This window comes from Pistacia vera, unplaced genomic scaffold (assembly GCF_008641045.1).
Source record: "Pistacia vera cultivar Batoury unplaced genomic scaffold, PisVer_v2 Contig704, whole genome shotgun sequence".
Lineage (NCBI taxonomy): Eukaryota > Viridiplantae > Streptophyta > Magnoliopsida > Sapindales > Anacardiaceae > Pistacia > Pistacia vera.
In genome coordinates this window covers 222,969-238,524 of record NW_022196562.1, presented here as the reverse complement: position 1 = coordinate 238,524, position 15,556 = coordinate 222,969, and the positions used below count along the sequence as shown (strand labels likewise).

Below are 15,556 nucleotides of genomic sequence, written 5' to 3'. Positions count from 1 at the left end.
AAATGAAAATTGTTAATTTAGTAAAATATAAATAGATAAATAAATGAACAATTATTTTAAACAATTTTTAACTTTTAATATTTTCATTGTTGGAATATGAACATGTCAAAATCGAGTTAATTATGTCAAATTAACTTTTGGTCTCTCTAATCTACTTTTAAAAAGGTGCTCCCAATGAAAAAGCAAAGTTAAATGTCCTTGTTTTCTTCAATGCCTTTGCATTTCTTCCTACTGAAGTAAGCCAGTTGCTTTTAACTTGTTTCCTTCAATGCCTTTGCATTTCTTCCTACTGAAGTAAGCTAGTTGCTTGTCTTCATTAAGGGAACTTCAAATTTAACAGTGGAATTTTCAGAAGAAGAATTAATGAATATGATGATGGAAGGTGAAGGTTATAGCAGCAGGAAGAAGAGAGGAGTTCCAAATTATGACTATGGTTTCACTCAAACTCTCTTTTCTTGGTCTCTTGATGACATTTCTAATCAAAATCTTTTCAGTCATAAGGTTTGCTTTCTTTTTTTCTTCTTCATTTTTTTAAAACCAGTCTTATTTTATATTTACCTGTAGATTCTATGGGTAAGCCAGTTAAAATTTTTGTCATTTTTATTTATTTATGCTTAATATACGTACCTTTTGTTTAATGAAAATGGCAAATGGGTATCTAGCTATTGTTTAATGTTTATATTTGTTTGGTATTTTAATTGTTATGCTCAGCTTCGGGGTTTCCCTTCTAATTATCTGTAACGTTCGGTTGTCTGTGAAAATGGAGTAGTGTTTGTGACACTTGTAATTAACGGGTGTATATATATATTAATAACGTTATCAGTTGCTAGCATTGGTTAAAATCCCTTGCCTGTTTGCCTAGATTTTTTGTGTAAAGAGACACCTGAACATGCTATCAAATTTTAGATGGGGCTTCTCTTTACCTTCAAGTGTTTTCATTTTACTGACTGAAAATAATTTATTTGATATTCTATTACTAAATTGAGTAATTGTTTTATTTTTTTCAGGTGAAAAAAATTCCTCAATCATTTGAGTCAGTTGAACAATATTTTGGGTCATTTGTTTATCCTTTGTTGGAAGAAACACGAGCACAACTGTTTTCAGGGATGGAGACTATTTCAAGAGCACCTTATGCTCAAGTGGTCGGTTCTGTTGAGTCCAAGCCACATGGAGCAGAGATATATGACGTTAAGGTTGATTACTGGAGGAACAGATTCAGTAACATTGGTAAAGAGCCTTATAAAACTTTGTCGTGGGATATTTTGATTTTGGCGGATGCGAACTGAACTATTTCCGACTTGGAAGGGTGGGTAGAATGTGGTCTTTTCTATCAGTCCTAAAACCAACCAAGGATGAAATGAAATGAGAATAGACTGATAGCATTCTACCTATTTTAAAGTCAGGCGTCAAGAACATCCAAGTGATGATGAGGGAGAATCATTTTTGTAATTTTCTGGTAAATATAACTCCTAACATAAAATATGGAAATCATTGCATATGCTCGAAATTTGAAGATTATCAAGAATTCTATGCACTAATTCTGTGGTAAGTTTCTAAGGTGATTTACTTTTTTGCTTGCTGACATAAATTGGGTGTTTTTGATTGAACTGCATGTTAATGACAGTGGAGGAAACTTGCCAAGTCTGTTCTGAGCAGAATGGGGCATCTGGAATGAGAAATTTGGTCTCAGATCGATAATGAATGATTCTCAATGAAGGCAGTTCTTGCCTGCTTGATAGGTGCATTGTGATCACAGATCGTCTGTGCAACTGATATGGGGTCCCCCTGGACAGGAAAAACTAAGGCTGTTAGTATGCTTCTCTTTACATGTTAAGGACAAATGCAGAACCTACTTGTGCCCCAACAAATGTTGCAATTAAGAAGTGGCCTCCGTGTTCTAAAGCTGCTGAAAGAAACTTTAAAAACAGACAACTATGGGAAGGCACTCTGTTTTTCCTTTGGAGATATTCTTGTTTTGGGAGTAAGAGAGACTCAAAGTTGGTGAAGAAATCAAGAAATATATTGGATTTCGTGTAAAAGGCTTTCAAGTGTTTTGGTAGCAAACTGGTGGAGGCATTCTTTCTTCCAGATCGATTTACTTGAAGATTGTGTTTCATATCACATTTCTTGGAAAATGAATTGATAAAGAAAAGAGAAAAGTAATGAAGATGAAGTGAAAGGAGTTCAAGTCATTTCTTGAATAGTGAGAGAAAAGATTACTATACTGTCACTCCGTCTAGGGACTATTTATCCTCTGTACTCATATACCCAAAAGTTTCATTTTGGAAAATAATTTCAAAAATGGTAGCCTGATCACTTACTTGATTCTTTTGAAACTTTATTGTTTCAAGACGTATAGTTTCTGAGGACTAAAGACTTTTTTCACATTCAGTAGCTGAAGATTTTTCTTTTCTGGGCATAAAAATACTTGTTGCACAAGAGGAGGAGTGAATGTCACACTGTTTTAAGAATTCTTCGGATTCCTTTAGCAACTTGAGCTTCCAAGTGTAGATGAACTAATCATTAAAAGATTTCTGTTTCAAAACAGCTTCAGTAATATTCTGCACTGCTTCTAGTTCTTTAAGCTGCATTCAGTGGCCATGGAACCACTGAACATTCTGGTCTTGATGAAGCGCACAACTAAAAGAAAGTGAGTTGACATACCGCTGCAACTCCCGGGCTTAAAACATACTATTCTCATTGGGGATGAGTGCCATTGCCAGCAATGTTGAAGCAATGTATGTTGATGTTGTTTCAACAAATCTAGATTTCATGTTTGGCATTTGCTTCTCTTTTTAGTTTTCCTAATTTGTTGTTTGTTTGTTCAGGTTTCTGATGAAGCTGGTTTCGGGAGATTATTGAGAGTGTAGCTCATTGGGTACTCTAAACACCTGCTCAATATCAGTATCGAATGCACCCCTCAGCACTTCCCAAATTCATATTTCTATGACAACCAGATTTTAGATTCCCAGATGTTAAAGAAAAAGCTATGAAAAAGTCTTTTTGCCAGGATCACCAATGTTTGGTCCATATCTTTCATCATATTTGATGGGAGAGAGTTCATCAGCCATGCGGAGAAATATGGTTGAGGTAGCAGTTTGATGAAAATATTGCGAACCTGTACAAATGTATGTGTTTCTCACTTTATATTACCATCAAATAATTGATTTTCTTTGTCATCTCACAGCTTATTCATATGCACATGATTCATTTAATTTCCATATTTCCATTTGAGAAACACCAACTGTTTCATATTGTCTCTTTTATGGACGTATGATTGTGTTGTTAGCAACGTTACCTGTATATTAATTAGCCTAATTTTATTCTGATGGAAGTATCTTATAAACGTATAGAATGAAATTTATTGATAAGGTAGACCATTCTAATTCCTTGCAAATGGAAATCAAAAAGTGCTGATTTCCTGTCAATGGCTAATGTGGAAATAGTCCTATCTTTTCAACTATTACCTATTTCTCTGCATGTACTAATTTGTATTATTTTGCTTGTAAAATATATGAAGAAAAGTTTGAAAACTATAATGAATCTATATAATGAATGAAGTGTTTCAAATTGACAAATGCCAAAACTTTCATTGAATCTCCTTTATATATTATCTAATATGCAGATTGGAATGGCTCAAAACAGAAGCTGAGCATTGGCATAGTCTCACCTTACAGTGCTCAAGTGAGCAATTCAAGAAAAACTTGGAGGCAAGTATGGACAGTGACGGCTTTACTGTCAAAGTGAATCAATTGATGGGTTTCAAGGAGGAGAGGGACTTATTATAATTTCCACTGTGAGAAGTAACAGAGTGGATCCATTGGATTCTTGTCCGCCACAGAGAATCAACGTCGCCTTACAAGGGCTAGGTATATATGTAATGTTGTCATTGTGTTTGGTTCGTTTTACTAACGATGGTGAATAACTACTTCCCGTGTTAGGCACTGTTTATGGATTTTGGGGAATGAAAGAACCTCTAACTGTGAATTTGTTTGAAAATCTTAATCGATGCTAAGACCGGCGTTGTTTCTTTAATGCTGATGAAGATAAGGATATGGCTAAAGCTATATTAGAGGCCAAAAAGAGCTTGATGAGTTGGATGAATTGTGATGACTGTAGTATCTTTTCAGAAATCAAAAGTGGAAGGTATATATGGTTTCCAAGCTTTACTTGCTTTGCCAACAGTTTTCCTTCCATGTTAGTGCATATTTGTCAGTGATCATTTCTACTTATTCTCAGTTTTTTTTAGTGATAATTTCTGAAATCTTTAAAAAAAGACTCAGACCGCGACAAAGATCAGTTATAACCTTCTACTGAAACTTTCAAGTGGCTGGCGCCAAGGAGAACATAGATTCTATTTGTGAAAGCTCTTCAAATTATTAAGCAATTCAAAGTTGAAGGTCTCTATACAATTTGCACAATTGACTAGTAAAGGAATCGAATTACACAAGTTCTGAAAGTTGGGATATATTGCCTTTGGAGGATGTTCAAAATTGGTAAAACGTTTGGATATATATTTGTTAACACTGATGATTACATCAACCGTTGCAAAGAGAAAAATTGAAGGGTATGTCTACTCTTTTCAATTCTGTTGAAGAAATATATTGTTCCTCTTATATGACTGCAAACATTTCATTTAGTTGTTTATTATTTTGTTTCGACTAGGAATTTGAAGTTCCAAGTTGGGCAGCTCTTTAGAAATTGTTCGTTCAAAGAATCTTGCTGAAGTAAGAGTGGAAGTGACTTAAGGGGAGTTGCTTCAGAGTATGGTTATGTTGAGAATTCAAGTTGATTGATAGTTTGTTGTTGATGAAATTCTACTCTTTATCATCGGTGTAGTGAACCACCTCTTTCGACCGTGATGGAAGAGATTGATCTTCCTTTTGAAGTAACAGAGAACAGTTTGAGATGATTCTTTTCCAAAAAAGAAACAGAAGCACTATACTTGGTCGGTCAGGTTACAGGAAAACTACTGTGTTGACCATGAAATATTTCAGAAGAAAACTACATCACATGGCAACTAAAGGATTCTATGTAGTTGATTATCATGCATCTGCATACTACCCAGAAAATGAGTGAGAAGGGCCTTGGGAGAGAAACGAATATCTTAGCGCACGTTTTGTTGACAGTCAGTCCTAAACTGTGTTTTGCTGTAAGCAACACATTTCCTCATTGAAAGGTTTGTGGCGTTTGTTTCATAAGAATAGCTCTGCTTTTTTTTATTTCTTTAGTGTTGCTAATGATATACTTGTAATGCATGCAGCTCCGCCTGGGTGAGAAGTTTCTAGCAGAAGCAGTTTCTTGATATTGATGATATTGATGATGCAGCGCAATTCAAAGATATCCCAAATTCTTTTGTAGACATTCCACCTAATCATACCTCTTGTTTTAACATTTCATAGTTCTTGATGATGCTGGATGGAACAATGGGCAATTCATATTTGAGAGATTCCTGACATAAGGAAAATTGCTGGTCCAAAGTCAGAGTTTAAGATCAGATTCCTTATACACAATTATGAGGACAAAGGAAGTTAGTATGACAGGTTTAGTATTTTACTGGCCACATTTTAATGAACAACTGAACAAGAAGCTTGATTCTTCAAGAGTCTTCACTGAATTATATCTCACATAAAAGGAGGCCTGCGATCCATGGAGGTTGGTGACGGTAAACTGAGTCGAAGAGTATGTCCATTATCAGAGTGAGTTTACTTTAAGTAGGCAAAAGAGAGATGATATATGAGATATTTCAAAACTATGAGGAGATTAGATGGAAAATGGTGATTTGATATTGCTGATTAGTAATGATCTTCATCATCGACTTAAAAAAGGAAAAATGAGAGCAAATTCATTTTGTTTATGTCGAGGTGCAGGATCTTCAATGAGTCAAATTGGCTCTGTTCAAATATATCTGCAAAAATGTGGAAGAGGGTTTGTTTGTTTTTCTGGTGATACAGCACAAAACATTGCCAGGGATTGACTTCAATTTGAAGATAACGATCTCTGTTCTACAAAAGTTTGTACTGGAATCAAGAAGCAATGAACATGATGGCAGAGAACGAAAGGCAACTCTCAAAAATTCTTAATTTGAGCCAAAACTTCCGTACCCATGCAGGTGTACTAAGTTAGCTCAGAGCATCATTGATCTTCTTTACCGTTTCTTCTCCCTATGTGATGTTTTAAACCCTGAGCTACTATGATATATGGGGAATCTCCAATTTTGCTTGAATCTGGGAACAATGAAAATGCAATCAAAAATTTTTGGAAAGAGTGAAATGTTGGGGCGTAGTTGGTTTTGGAGCGGAGCAGGTGATATTAGTACGAGATGATTGTGCTCGGAAGGTTATTTCTGACTTGTTGGGAATCAAGCTCTTGTTTTGACCATAGTAGAGAGCAAGGCCTTGAATTTCAGGTGATTCTTTTTTTTGAAAAGTCTTATTATTGGAGTAATAAACAAAGAGTTTTGCTTTTTATACCATTCTTCATGCTATGCCCTAAGTACTCTTCTAAATTTTGATCTTATTACTGAAATGGTCATATTTGTGATCTAGTTAAAACTTAAATTTCAGACTATTTCCTTAATTTGTCATTTATTTCATCTTCAGCGTGGCAATGTAGAATCATGCAGGTAATAATATAAGATTGCACTCTAGCAACTATTCCTAGTAAATAAGATTGAACTTCTATCTAGAATCAAATCCCCTCCAAATTATGAGGAGGATTGATTGCTAAATACTGCTAAATTGATTGGTTGGAAGTTTCACTTTTATCCAAGTCCTTACTCATTCTATTCTTCAGTAATTCTATGAATCTACTTTTTTTTCGTTAATGGCTTGTATTATTTCTTTGTAGGATGTACTGTTATACAACTTTTTTGGTTCATCACATCTTAAGAATCAATGGAGAGTGATTTACGAGTATATGGAGGAGCAAAATTTGCTTGACTCCACGTCACCTAGGTCCTTCCCAGCTTCAATGAAGCTAAACACATCTGTGTGCTGAACTGAAGCAACTGTATGTCGCCATCACTCGTACAAGGCAAAGGTTAGGATCTGGGAGGATAGAGAGGATGTCTCCAAACCTATGTTTGACTATTGGAAGAAGAAGTTCTTGTTGAAGTCAACAGCTGGATGATTCTTGGCACATGCAATGCAAGTTGCGAGTACACCAGAGGAGTGGAAATCGCAGGGCATCAAGGTCTTTTTTTTTTTTTTCCCAACTATCATCGTTGTTCTACTTTATGCCATGCTTTAAATTGGAAACCTTTTATTTGACCTGTATATTCTGGAATACATTTTGTTTTGCACTACCTATTTTTTCATCTTCATCTCTCCAATTCCGGTACCCTTTTCCTAGCTGAGCCATTTCACATTCATATTTAGACTGCTCTATACGCTGCTCGAAAAATCTCAGTCAGAGCCATTTGATTCATATTTTGTTTGTGGTAGGAGTGGTACGAGTTAGGAACCACTTACCTTTTCTTGGTGATACTAAATATTCTTTTCTCTTTTGGCAATTATTTGTTACTTCCAGCTATTTCATTTCGTAACTATGAATGGCAACTATATGCTTCGAAAGACTAAGATTTTTACTGGGAAGAAAGGTGTAAAGCTACTGCCCTTAAGGCTGATGTGACCGCATCCGCAGTTTGAACCCTGAGAAGGCTAATATAAACTAGGCAAGCTGCTATAAAATTTGAAACCATACACAAGGCCATTCTGCTGCCAATGTTTTTATAGCTGGGAGAGTAAAAGAGCAGGTATGAATTGATATTGATATTTGATGGAATATAACTTGCTGTCTTTATGTGCTGCAGTGTTATGGATACTTCTTACTTACTTATGTTACTGTGAAAATTAGATATCATCTCAGAAGTTTCTTCTATCTGATGTTTGTTGCTGATTTTTTTGACTACAGAATTGATATGTTAAGCAAACTTACTGTTGAGAACAGACCATAGATTTCTTTTAGATGTTCTCCAGATGCAGTTATTGTTTTATAAGAAGGTTTTGGTATGCAATCTACTGTATTGTTGCAGTCTTATCAGAAGGTTTAGTGTGAAACTGAGTTTAGCAGCTTTCTTTATCGCAAGTTCCATTTCTGCACCAAGATGAGAGCTCCAAAAGTGACTGGATAACTATTTTCAGTTTTTCAGCGTGTGACCTATTGCAATAATACTCTTCCTCACTAAACTTTTTTTTTTTTCTCCAGGAACTTCTTGCCCTTGTTATAGTAGTTAATGGCGAAAAGTGCTGGATATTATATATTGTTCCAGATTGAGATTACTAAATTTGACGTTAAGACTTCCATTTCTTGTTCCTGCAGGTAGGATTTATTTGGAAAAATGTGAGGAACCAGAGCTGGAAAGGGCTGGGGAATGTTTTTGTCTTGCAGGACGCTATGAGCTTGCAGCAGAGGTGTATGCCAAGGGCAATTTTTTGCCAGAATGTTTGACTGTTTGCTCCAAAGGAAAGCTTTTTGATGTTGGATTGCAATACATCCACTACTGGAAACAACATGCCAGTACAGATGTTGGTATTGTCCAAAGAAGTGAAGAAATAAACACAATTGAACAAGACTTTCTGGAGAGGTGTGCTTTTCATCATCATGAGCTCAAAGATAGCAAATCTATGATGAAATTTGTGAAAGCTTTTCATTCAGTGGATTTGAGACGTGAATTTTTGAAGTCGTTGAATTGCTATGATGAACTTCTATTGCTGGAGGAAGAGTCGGGAAACTTCGTGGATGCTGCAAATATTGCAAAAATGAGAGGAGATATTCTCCGTGCAGCTGATTTGCTACAGAAAGCTGGGAATTTCAAAGAAGCATCTGCATTTATACTTGATTACGTGTTTTCCAACTCTTTATGGTCACCTGGTAGCAATGGCTGGCCTTTGAAGCAGTTTGGACAAAAGGAGGAGCTTTTGGGAAAGGCCAAGTCATGGGCGGAGAATGACTCGAACCAATTTTCTGAATTTGTTCGAAATGAAGCTGACATTTTATCAAATGAGCAGTGCAACCTATTTATGCTGAGTCATCAATTAAATGCTTCAAAGAAACATCAGAGTATTAGAGGTGAAATATTATCTGTACGAAAGATTTTGGATTTCCATCTTCATTTAAGTAGCTCTAAATATGGTTGGGAAGACGAATTAGTTTCTGATCTCGTAGCATATTCAGAAGACATAATTCATAGAAACCAGGTTTCTGTTGAGACCCTTGTCTACTACTGGAATTACTGGAAGAATATGATTGTGAAGATACTTGAGTATCTTGAGCATTTGCAAACACAAGATGTTAACAACTGCAGAAGTTATGGTGACTTCTGCTTGAACTACCTTAGTGTATGGAAGCAATATAGCAATCTTGGTACCAAGTATCTTTTGCTGAACCCAGATGCAGACTGGATTAGAAAGGTGGACAAAAGATGTGCTCAAATGAGCGAGAAGTTGGTTTCAATTGATGTCAGCAAACTTGTCTCTGCTGCTCGGAGTTATTGGAGTTCAGAGTTACTTTTTGTTGGTATGAAGGTGTTGGAAAATCTATGTGCCTTCCGTAAGCAGTCATTTCAGAATTCATCATCTGTGTTCTGCAAAATCAGAAATTCTACTTACATGTATGAAGTTTCTAAATCTCTTTTGAATTCTAAATATCTGCATCACCAGCATTATGATACTAGGGCACTACAAAATTTTGTTGAACTATCAAAGAAGGAATTCTTTGACTTCATATTTCCTCCAGACTGGCGAGAATCACTGAAAGGGAACTTGATTTCTATGAGACAAACTGAGATTTGTAGGAATATAATTGAAGAAGTTATTTTTCAAACTATTGACTGGAGAAGTCAGTTATCTTATGGGCAGATTGGAAGTGTGGTAGTTATGATTCTTGGGTCTGGTAAGCCGAATAATGAGGTATTTGAGAATGTTGCAAAAAGTTTTATTGAGAAAACACCATGGAAGGAATTTGTAGAGAGCGCCTCTGGGAATATCGGATCATGCAATAACATTGAACTTGTTTGGAAGTTCTTTGGAGCTCTGAAACATACTTATGATGCCAACTGGCGGAAAGGATACATATCACCTTCTAATTTTCTGTATCTTATTGAGCGGTTTTTGATTATGTTGTCTAGCATCCAGGGCCATGGGTATATCTTAACCACACAGTCATCTTTTGTGGATTGGCTTATCTACGACGAGGAGAACACCAACCCAACTTCAAGCTTAAAGCCTGATGGGCAACAATTCCTGAGACATGTACTTGACTTTGTTGTCCACATTGTTTCGCAGTTCCTTTACCATGAGAAGGACACAATGGAATGGATCAGAAACTCTCATACAAGTGTGAAACATTATCATTCATTCGTTGTTTTAAGATTGGTTGTAATAGTGTGTTTGCTTCATTTGAATTTTGGGAAGTACGTAAATTTGCGCTGTGCAAATTTGCTCTTTGACTTGCTTGGCAGGAACTATATTTCCAACAAACTGCCTTGGGAATTTTGTGATTCCCTTCGCAGAAGATGGAGGCCTAATTATCAGAATGTTGATGTGATTGCCGAAGCATTTAAAAGGATCAGGAATCCACTTGTAATTGTGAGTTTGGGGGGAAATTGTTCAAGATTCAGGTGTCAAGATGCAGTTTTTGTTGACATGAAAGCCAGCAAATGTAAGGACATATTAGGTGTCATGTTTCCGACGTCTGAAGCTTCTCAAGGCCATTCTGGAGCTAAACTGGAAGCTACTAATTTGCACAAGAATATCTCTTTGTCAGACTGTCGTGGCCAAGGAAAGAGTTCAACTCTTCCGTCTTCAAATTCTGCTATCCTTCCAGATAAGGATTCAATTACCCAGACCATAAATGAGGATAAACTGCTCATGGACCCTCAAGTTTTCTCAAGAACACTGGAAGCGTTAGATTTGATAGAAAATGCAGGAGATCAAAAGAGCATTTTGTTGAATGCCCCAAGGGTCAAGGTAATTCCATTTCTTTTTTCACATGGGTTGAATGCAGGGTGAAGTATGTAATAAGATGACCGTTGGATTTATAATTTTGTGATTTTACAGTTGGATGTAGACAAATGTATTCGCCTTTTAACTGCTGCAATGGAATGTGGAAACGTTCAGAAGAACCCTTTAAAAAGCCAAATGGATGAAGCAGTCAGCATGCTTAAAGAATTGAAGCAAATTTATGCTGGATTAGATGAAAGGTCAGTTTATAAATGGTGCTCTAGTTTTTACAATATCATCCTAAATTTGGCATCTGCTTTCAAATTGCTGGTTATAACTCAAAGTTGTTGCATGGTAATTTGCATTTGTATTTACTTAGATTATTGTAGACCCTTTTAAACACTGAATAATTAAAAAAAAAAAAAAAAATTAATTTCAGTGGTCAGCAAGTAAAGAACAACATTTCAACAATTAGAGAAGTTTGCAAGAGGTTGCAGTCAACAAGGCAAACAGTGGAGCCTCACTTGAATCAGCTATTCTTGCAGCAGAGTAGGAATGTTAAAGGTAAGGCAATAGAGATGGGCATGGGTCTGGGCGTGGGCGTGGGCGTGGGCGTGGGCAAGGGTGTGGCATCAGAAGGAAAATGTGATGAGGAAAACATTGACGGTAAGATGGAGGGTTTGGCAATTCCTATAGCTTCTGGTTCCCAATCCCAATACCAAACCCAAGCCAGTTGTCAGGATCAGAAAATTGAAAACAAGGGAAAAAGAAAGCCTAAGAAAAAGAACAAGGGAAAAGGTAAGGGGAAACGTTAGTGACCAAATCTATTTCGAAATTGATTATCATCTACTACAAGTTGTAGTGTCATTGAAATGCCCAAGTTTGTGAGTCTTCTGGTTGTAAGAACAAATAATTTCGTGTTTTAAATATTTCATGATAATGCTAGCCTTAGTTCTACATCAAACGGCTTATTTAGGTAAATGATACACATAGACCCTTCGATTCTAAATGGCAATATTATTAAAACAATAAGGTTTAGTCTCATGAGGACAAGGAAACATCTAATATAACTTAGTTTTATTGTTCTTTATTTCTCCTATATCTTGGGGTGTAAAAGAGCTGAGCCAAATGGAGCTTTGGGCTGTTCGAGCTCGGGCTATATCATGTTTGACAAGTTTCAAATAAAACTACAAAACTTAACAACAAATTTTTTATTAAAAAAGAACTCAAAACAATAAATCAATTACCATCATTTTCTTGATTAGCTCCAAAAACCTTCATCCTCGACAAAGGGGTCCTCAAATAACCCTCCACCTCAAATTTCTTCGGTGAAAGTTGTCTATACTTTGCAAATTGCTCTTAAGCCTCGGCATTTCTATCAAGCAAACTATATATCATTCCCTTACAAAAGTAAGGCCTGAAATCACTAGGATCCTCTTTCTCCAATTCTTCATAGCTCTTCAAAGCCTCCTCTACATTCTTTTGCAAGAACTGAATTTGCGCCATTATCAACCTCACATCTCTAGCTTCTTTCACTTTGTTTTCCTCTTCAGCCAAATCCAAAGCCTCTTGCAATCTTTTAATAACGGCTTCTCCTTCTCCACATCGGTCCATTAACAAAGCGTTCTCGAACAACGCCTCAAACGACAAGGGATTTCTCACAAGAATTTCTTCGAACACATTGCGGGCTTCTTGAGTCCGACCCATTTCACCTAACAATCTTGCCATCAAGAATTTCCAATCACTCACTTCAGGCTGCGCCGCCACTAAGCGTTGAAGTATGGTGAGAGATTCTTGGTCTTGGCCGTTTTCAAGCTTTTGTTGCAGAAGGGATTTGAGAGATTCAATGCCTTGTTCAAAGGTATCTTCTTCTTCTAATGTAAAGTTTTCAGTGAGAGTGACGGGAGGAGATTGAGCTTTGGCCGGGAAATTGGAGGTGATTGAGAGAGTGGTGCCCACTAATATGAGGGTTTTGGCGAAGGACTTGAGGGTTTGAGTTAATGGGGTGTGGTTAGTGAGCGAAAGTGATACAGATGATGATGATGGGTTTAAAGAGGGAGTTTTGTTGTTGTTGTTGAGATTGGGAACAGAGAATGTTGAAGAAGATGAAGTTAAAAGTGAGGAAGACATGGTTTGAAATAGAGAAGAGAGGTTTAGGGTTTTGTACAACAACAAAATGAAATGGATAGGTTTATGCCAAGTATTTTATCACAACTTTTTTATACATCTTAATTGTTACGAGACTAGGTGCTTGAGGAGCCAATTGGGATTGAGCAAACAACTGTTTCCACCCAAAGATTGGCAAAATTCCCAGTTTCCCTCCCTAGTTTCATTTATTTGAGATTCCCACCCTTAAATTAACGGAAAATCATTTGATCAAATGTTCAAAGAGTAAAATGATAATTTGAACTGCATTAAATCTTAAATAAAAATAAAAATTGAAACATAACTCTTTACATCTCAAATTTCTTTCACAAGCACCTCTCCCTTGCACAGTCATAAAAAATTAGATCTGGTCGAATTTCGTTGCTGTTGGACATCACCACCACCACTAGCTTCCCCCACTCATCCTCGAAAAAACCCATCCATCCCCTAGCCTCGTTCGCCTCCATTTTGGCCAAATCTGAGTCTTTTCTCCGCAATTTTGTCCTTCCTCATTAGTGTCGGAAAAATCTAGATCTGGCCAGATCCCGACGTCGTTTGACATCATCGCCACCACTACTAGCTTCCCCCATGCATCCTCGATAGAACCGAACCATCCCCCAACCTTGTCTGCCTCCATTTTGGCTGGATCTGAGCCTTTTCTCTACGATTTTCCTCTTCCTCGTGGCTACTGAAAAAACCTAGATCCAGCTAGATTCTGGCGTCGTTTGACATCATCATCACCACCACTAGCTTCCCCCACTCATCCGCAACAAAATCTATCTATCGCCCAACGTTTGACATCATCATCACCACCACTAGCTTCCCCCACTCATCCGCAACAAAATCTATCTATCGCCCAACCTCGTCCGCCTCCATTTTGGCCGGATCTGAGCCTTTTATTCGCGATTTTCCTTCCCTCGTGGCTATCGAAAAAATCAAGATCTAACTGGATTCCGACGCTGTTTGACATCACTGTCACCACCACTACCTTCCCCCACTCATGCCCAACAAAACCCATCCATCTCCCAGCCTCATCCGCTTCCATTTTGGTTGGATCTGAGCATTTTCTCCCAATTTTCCCCTCCCTTGCGACTATCGGAGAAATCCAAATCTATTTGGGATTAAAATAATTTACTAATTTATTTGTAAGGGTATTTTGGTAATAACACTCTCCATATTGTTTTAGAACCCTAAAATCACTAACAATATTAATTTAAGAATGAGAATATGGGATAGATGAAACTAGGGGTGGGATCTTGGATTTTCGCTAATCTTTGGGTGGGAACATGTCATTTACTCTTTGGATCTCAACAAACCTTCAACTGAAATTGAATGAAGTTGAGCTGAGGGTGATAATGTTAATCATTATGATATGATATATTGCATTTACTCTTTACTTTGCCATTGACCATGACATGATATAAATCTTGTTTTATATAAGAGTTATATCTGAATTATCTTATAGGTTCTTTAGTCTTGTAATTATTTTACTTTTAGATCTGTTCTTTTAGGAAAAATCTTGTTAATCTTCTGTTAGATATAAATCTTTAGGGTCTATTTGGGAGTTTTATGGTAGCAATTATGAGGGTAAACCACCGTAGTGGTTTTGAGGGTAAACTACTGTAACAGTTTTGAAAAGTTTTTAATAACAGTTTTTAAAATTCCTAACTTGCGCTTAAAAGTTATTTTCCATCGGCTCTAACAGTTTTTAAAAATGATAAATTTATATATATGTCCATAAAAATACCCCAACGTTACCCTTACATATAGGTAAGGGTAATGTGGGTGTTTTGTAACCTCGAGGATTAGGTGGGCTTGACTAGCAATTATGGCCAAATACCTCGTTACCTAAAAAAAAAAAAAAAAAAATTACAGGAAACAGAGTAAACTATGCAAAAATGACAATCGAATCTAGCTTTACTCTGCCTGCAACAGGACAATGTTTTATAATAGCACTAATTAGTCCTACAATTCTACAACTAATATCAAATCTAGCTTTGCTCTCTCTAGTCTTTACCATCTCTTCATTTTATGGTCACCGCGTTGTGGCTTGATTAGATTTGCTTCTATTTTAGGTTAGTAGTGATCCTGTACTCGAGGAAAGAAGGTTATATACATATAGTGGATATGTATGCATGTCTGCATGTGTGTGTGTGTGTGTGTGTGTGTGTGTGTGTGTGTGTGTGTGTGTGTGTGAGGGTAATGTTGTAATTATAATACATTATTTCAGTTGGGTTTAAAATTTATTTTTGAAATTAAACATTAGGGGAGTCAATTGATTTTTCTTAGTAACTAATACAAAGACTTGGAAAGTGGCTAAGAAGACTTGGATCAAGTCAACAAGAAGATGATTATCCACACTTTTAGTGTAGGTCGAGTCTGAACAACCCTTTTCTTTCCTTCTTCTTCTTCTTTTTTAATAAATCAAAACTTGTTTTCATATTTGTCTGAAAACAATATTTGAAAAC

The 15,556-nt window shown here is 36.6% G+C and overlaps 2 protein-coding genes across 2 annotated transcripts in view; one reads left to right on the top strand and one right to left on the bottom strand.

The window, feature by feature from the left end:
• LOC116114227 overlaps positions 1–11,925 on the top strand; it is a 38,032-nt gene extending 26,107 nt beyond the window's left edge. Inside the window, exons 2-4 of the mRNA XM_031400380.1 lie at positions 8,323–10,970; positions 11,061–11,203; positions 11,383–11,925. Of these exons, the coding sequence (XP_031256240.1) occupies positions 8,628–10,970; positions 11,061–11,203; positions 11,383–11,758 (2,862 nt within the window). The 5' untranslated portion in view covers positions 8,323–8,627 and the 3' untranslated portion in view covers positions 11,759–11,925. The remainder of the gene's footprint in view (positions 1–8,322; positions 10,971–11,060; positions 11,204–11,382) is intronic.
• A 116-nt stretch (positions 11,926–12,041) lies between these two features.
• Positions 12,042–13,119, bottom strand: LOC116114229 (protein SLOW GREEN 1, chloroplastic-like). The gene has a single exon (XM_031400381.1). It carries the CDS (start codon positions 13,071–13,073, stop codon positions 12,303–12,305), a length of 771 nt encoding a protein of 256 aa, XP_031256241.1. The 5' UTR covers positions 13,074–13,119; the 3' UTR covers positions 12,042–12,302.
• Between the last annotated feature and the right edge of the window lie 2,437 nt (positions 13,120–15,556).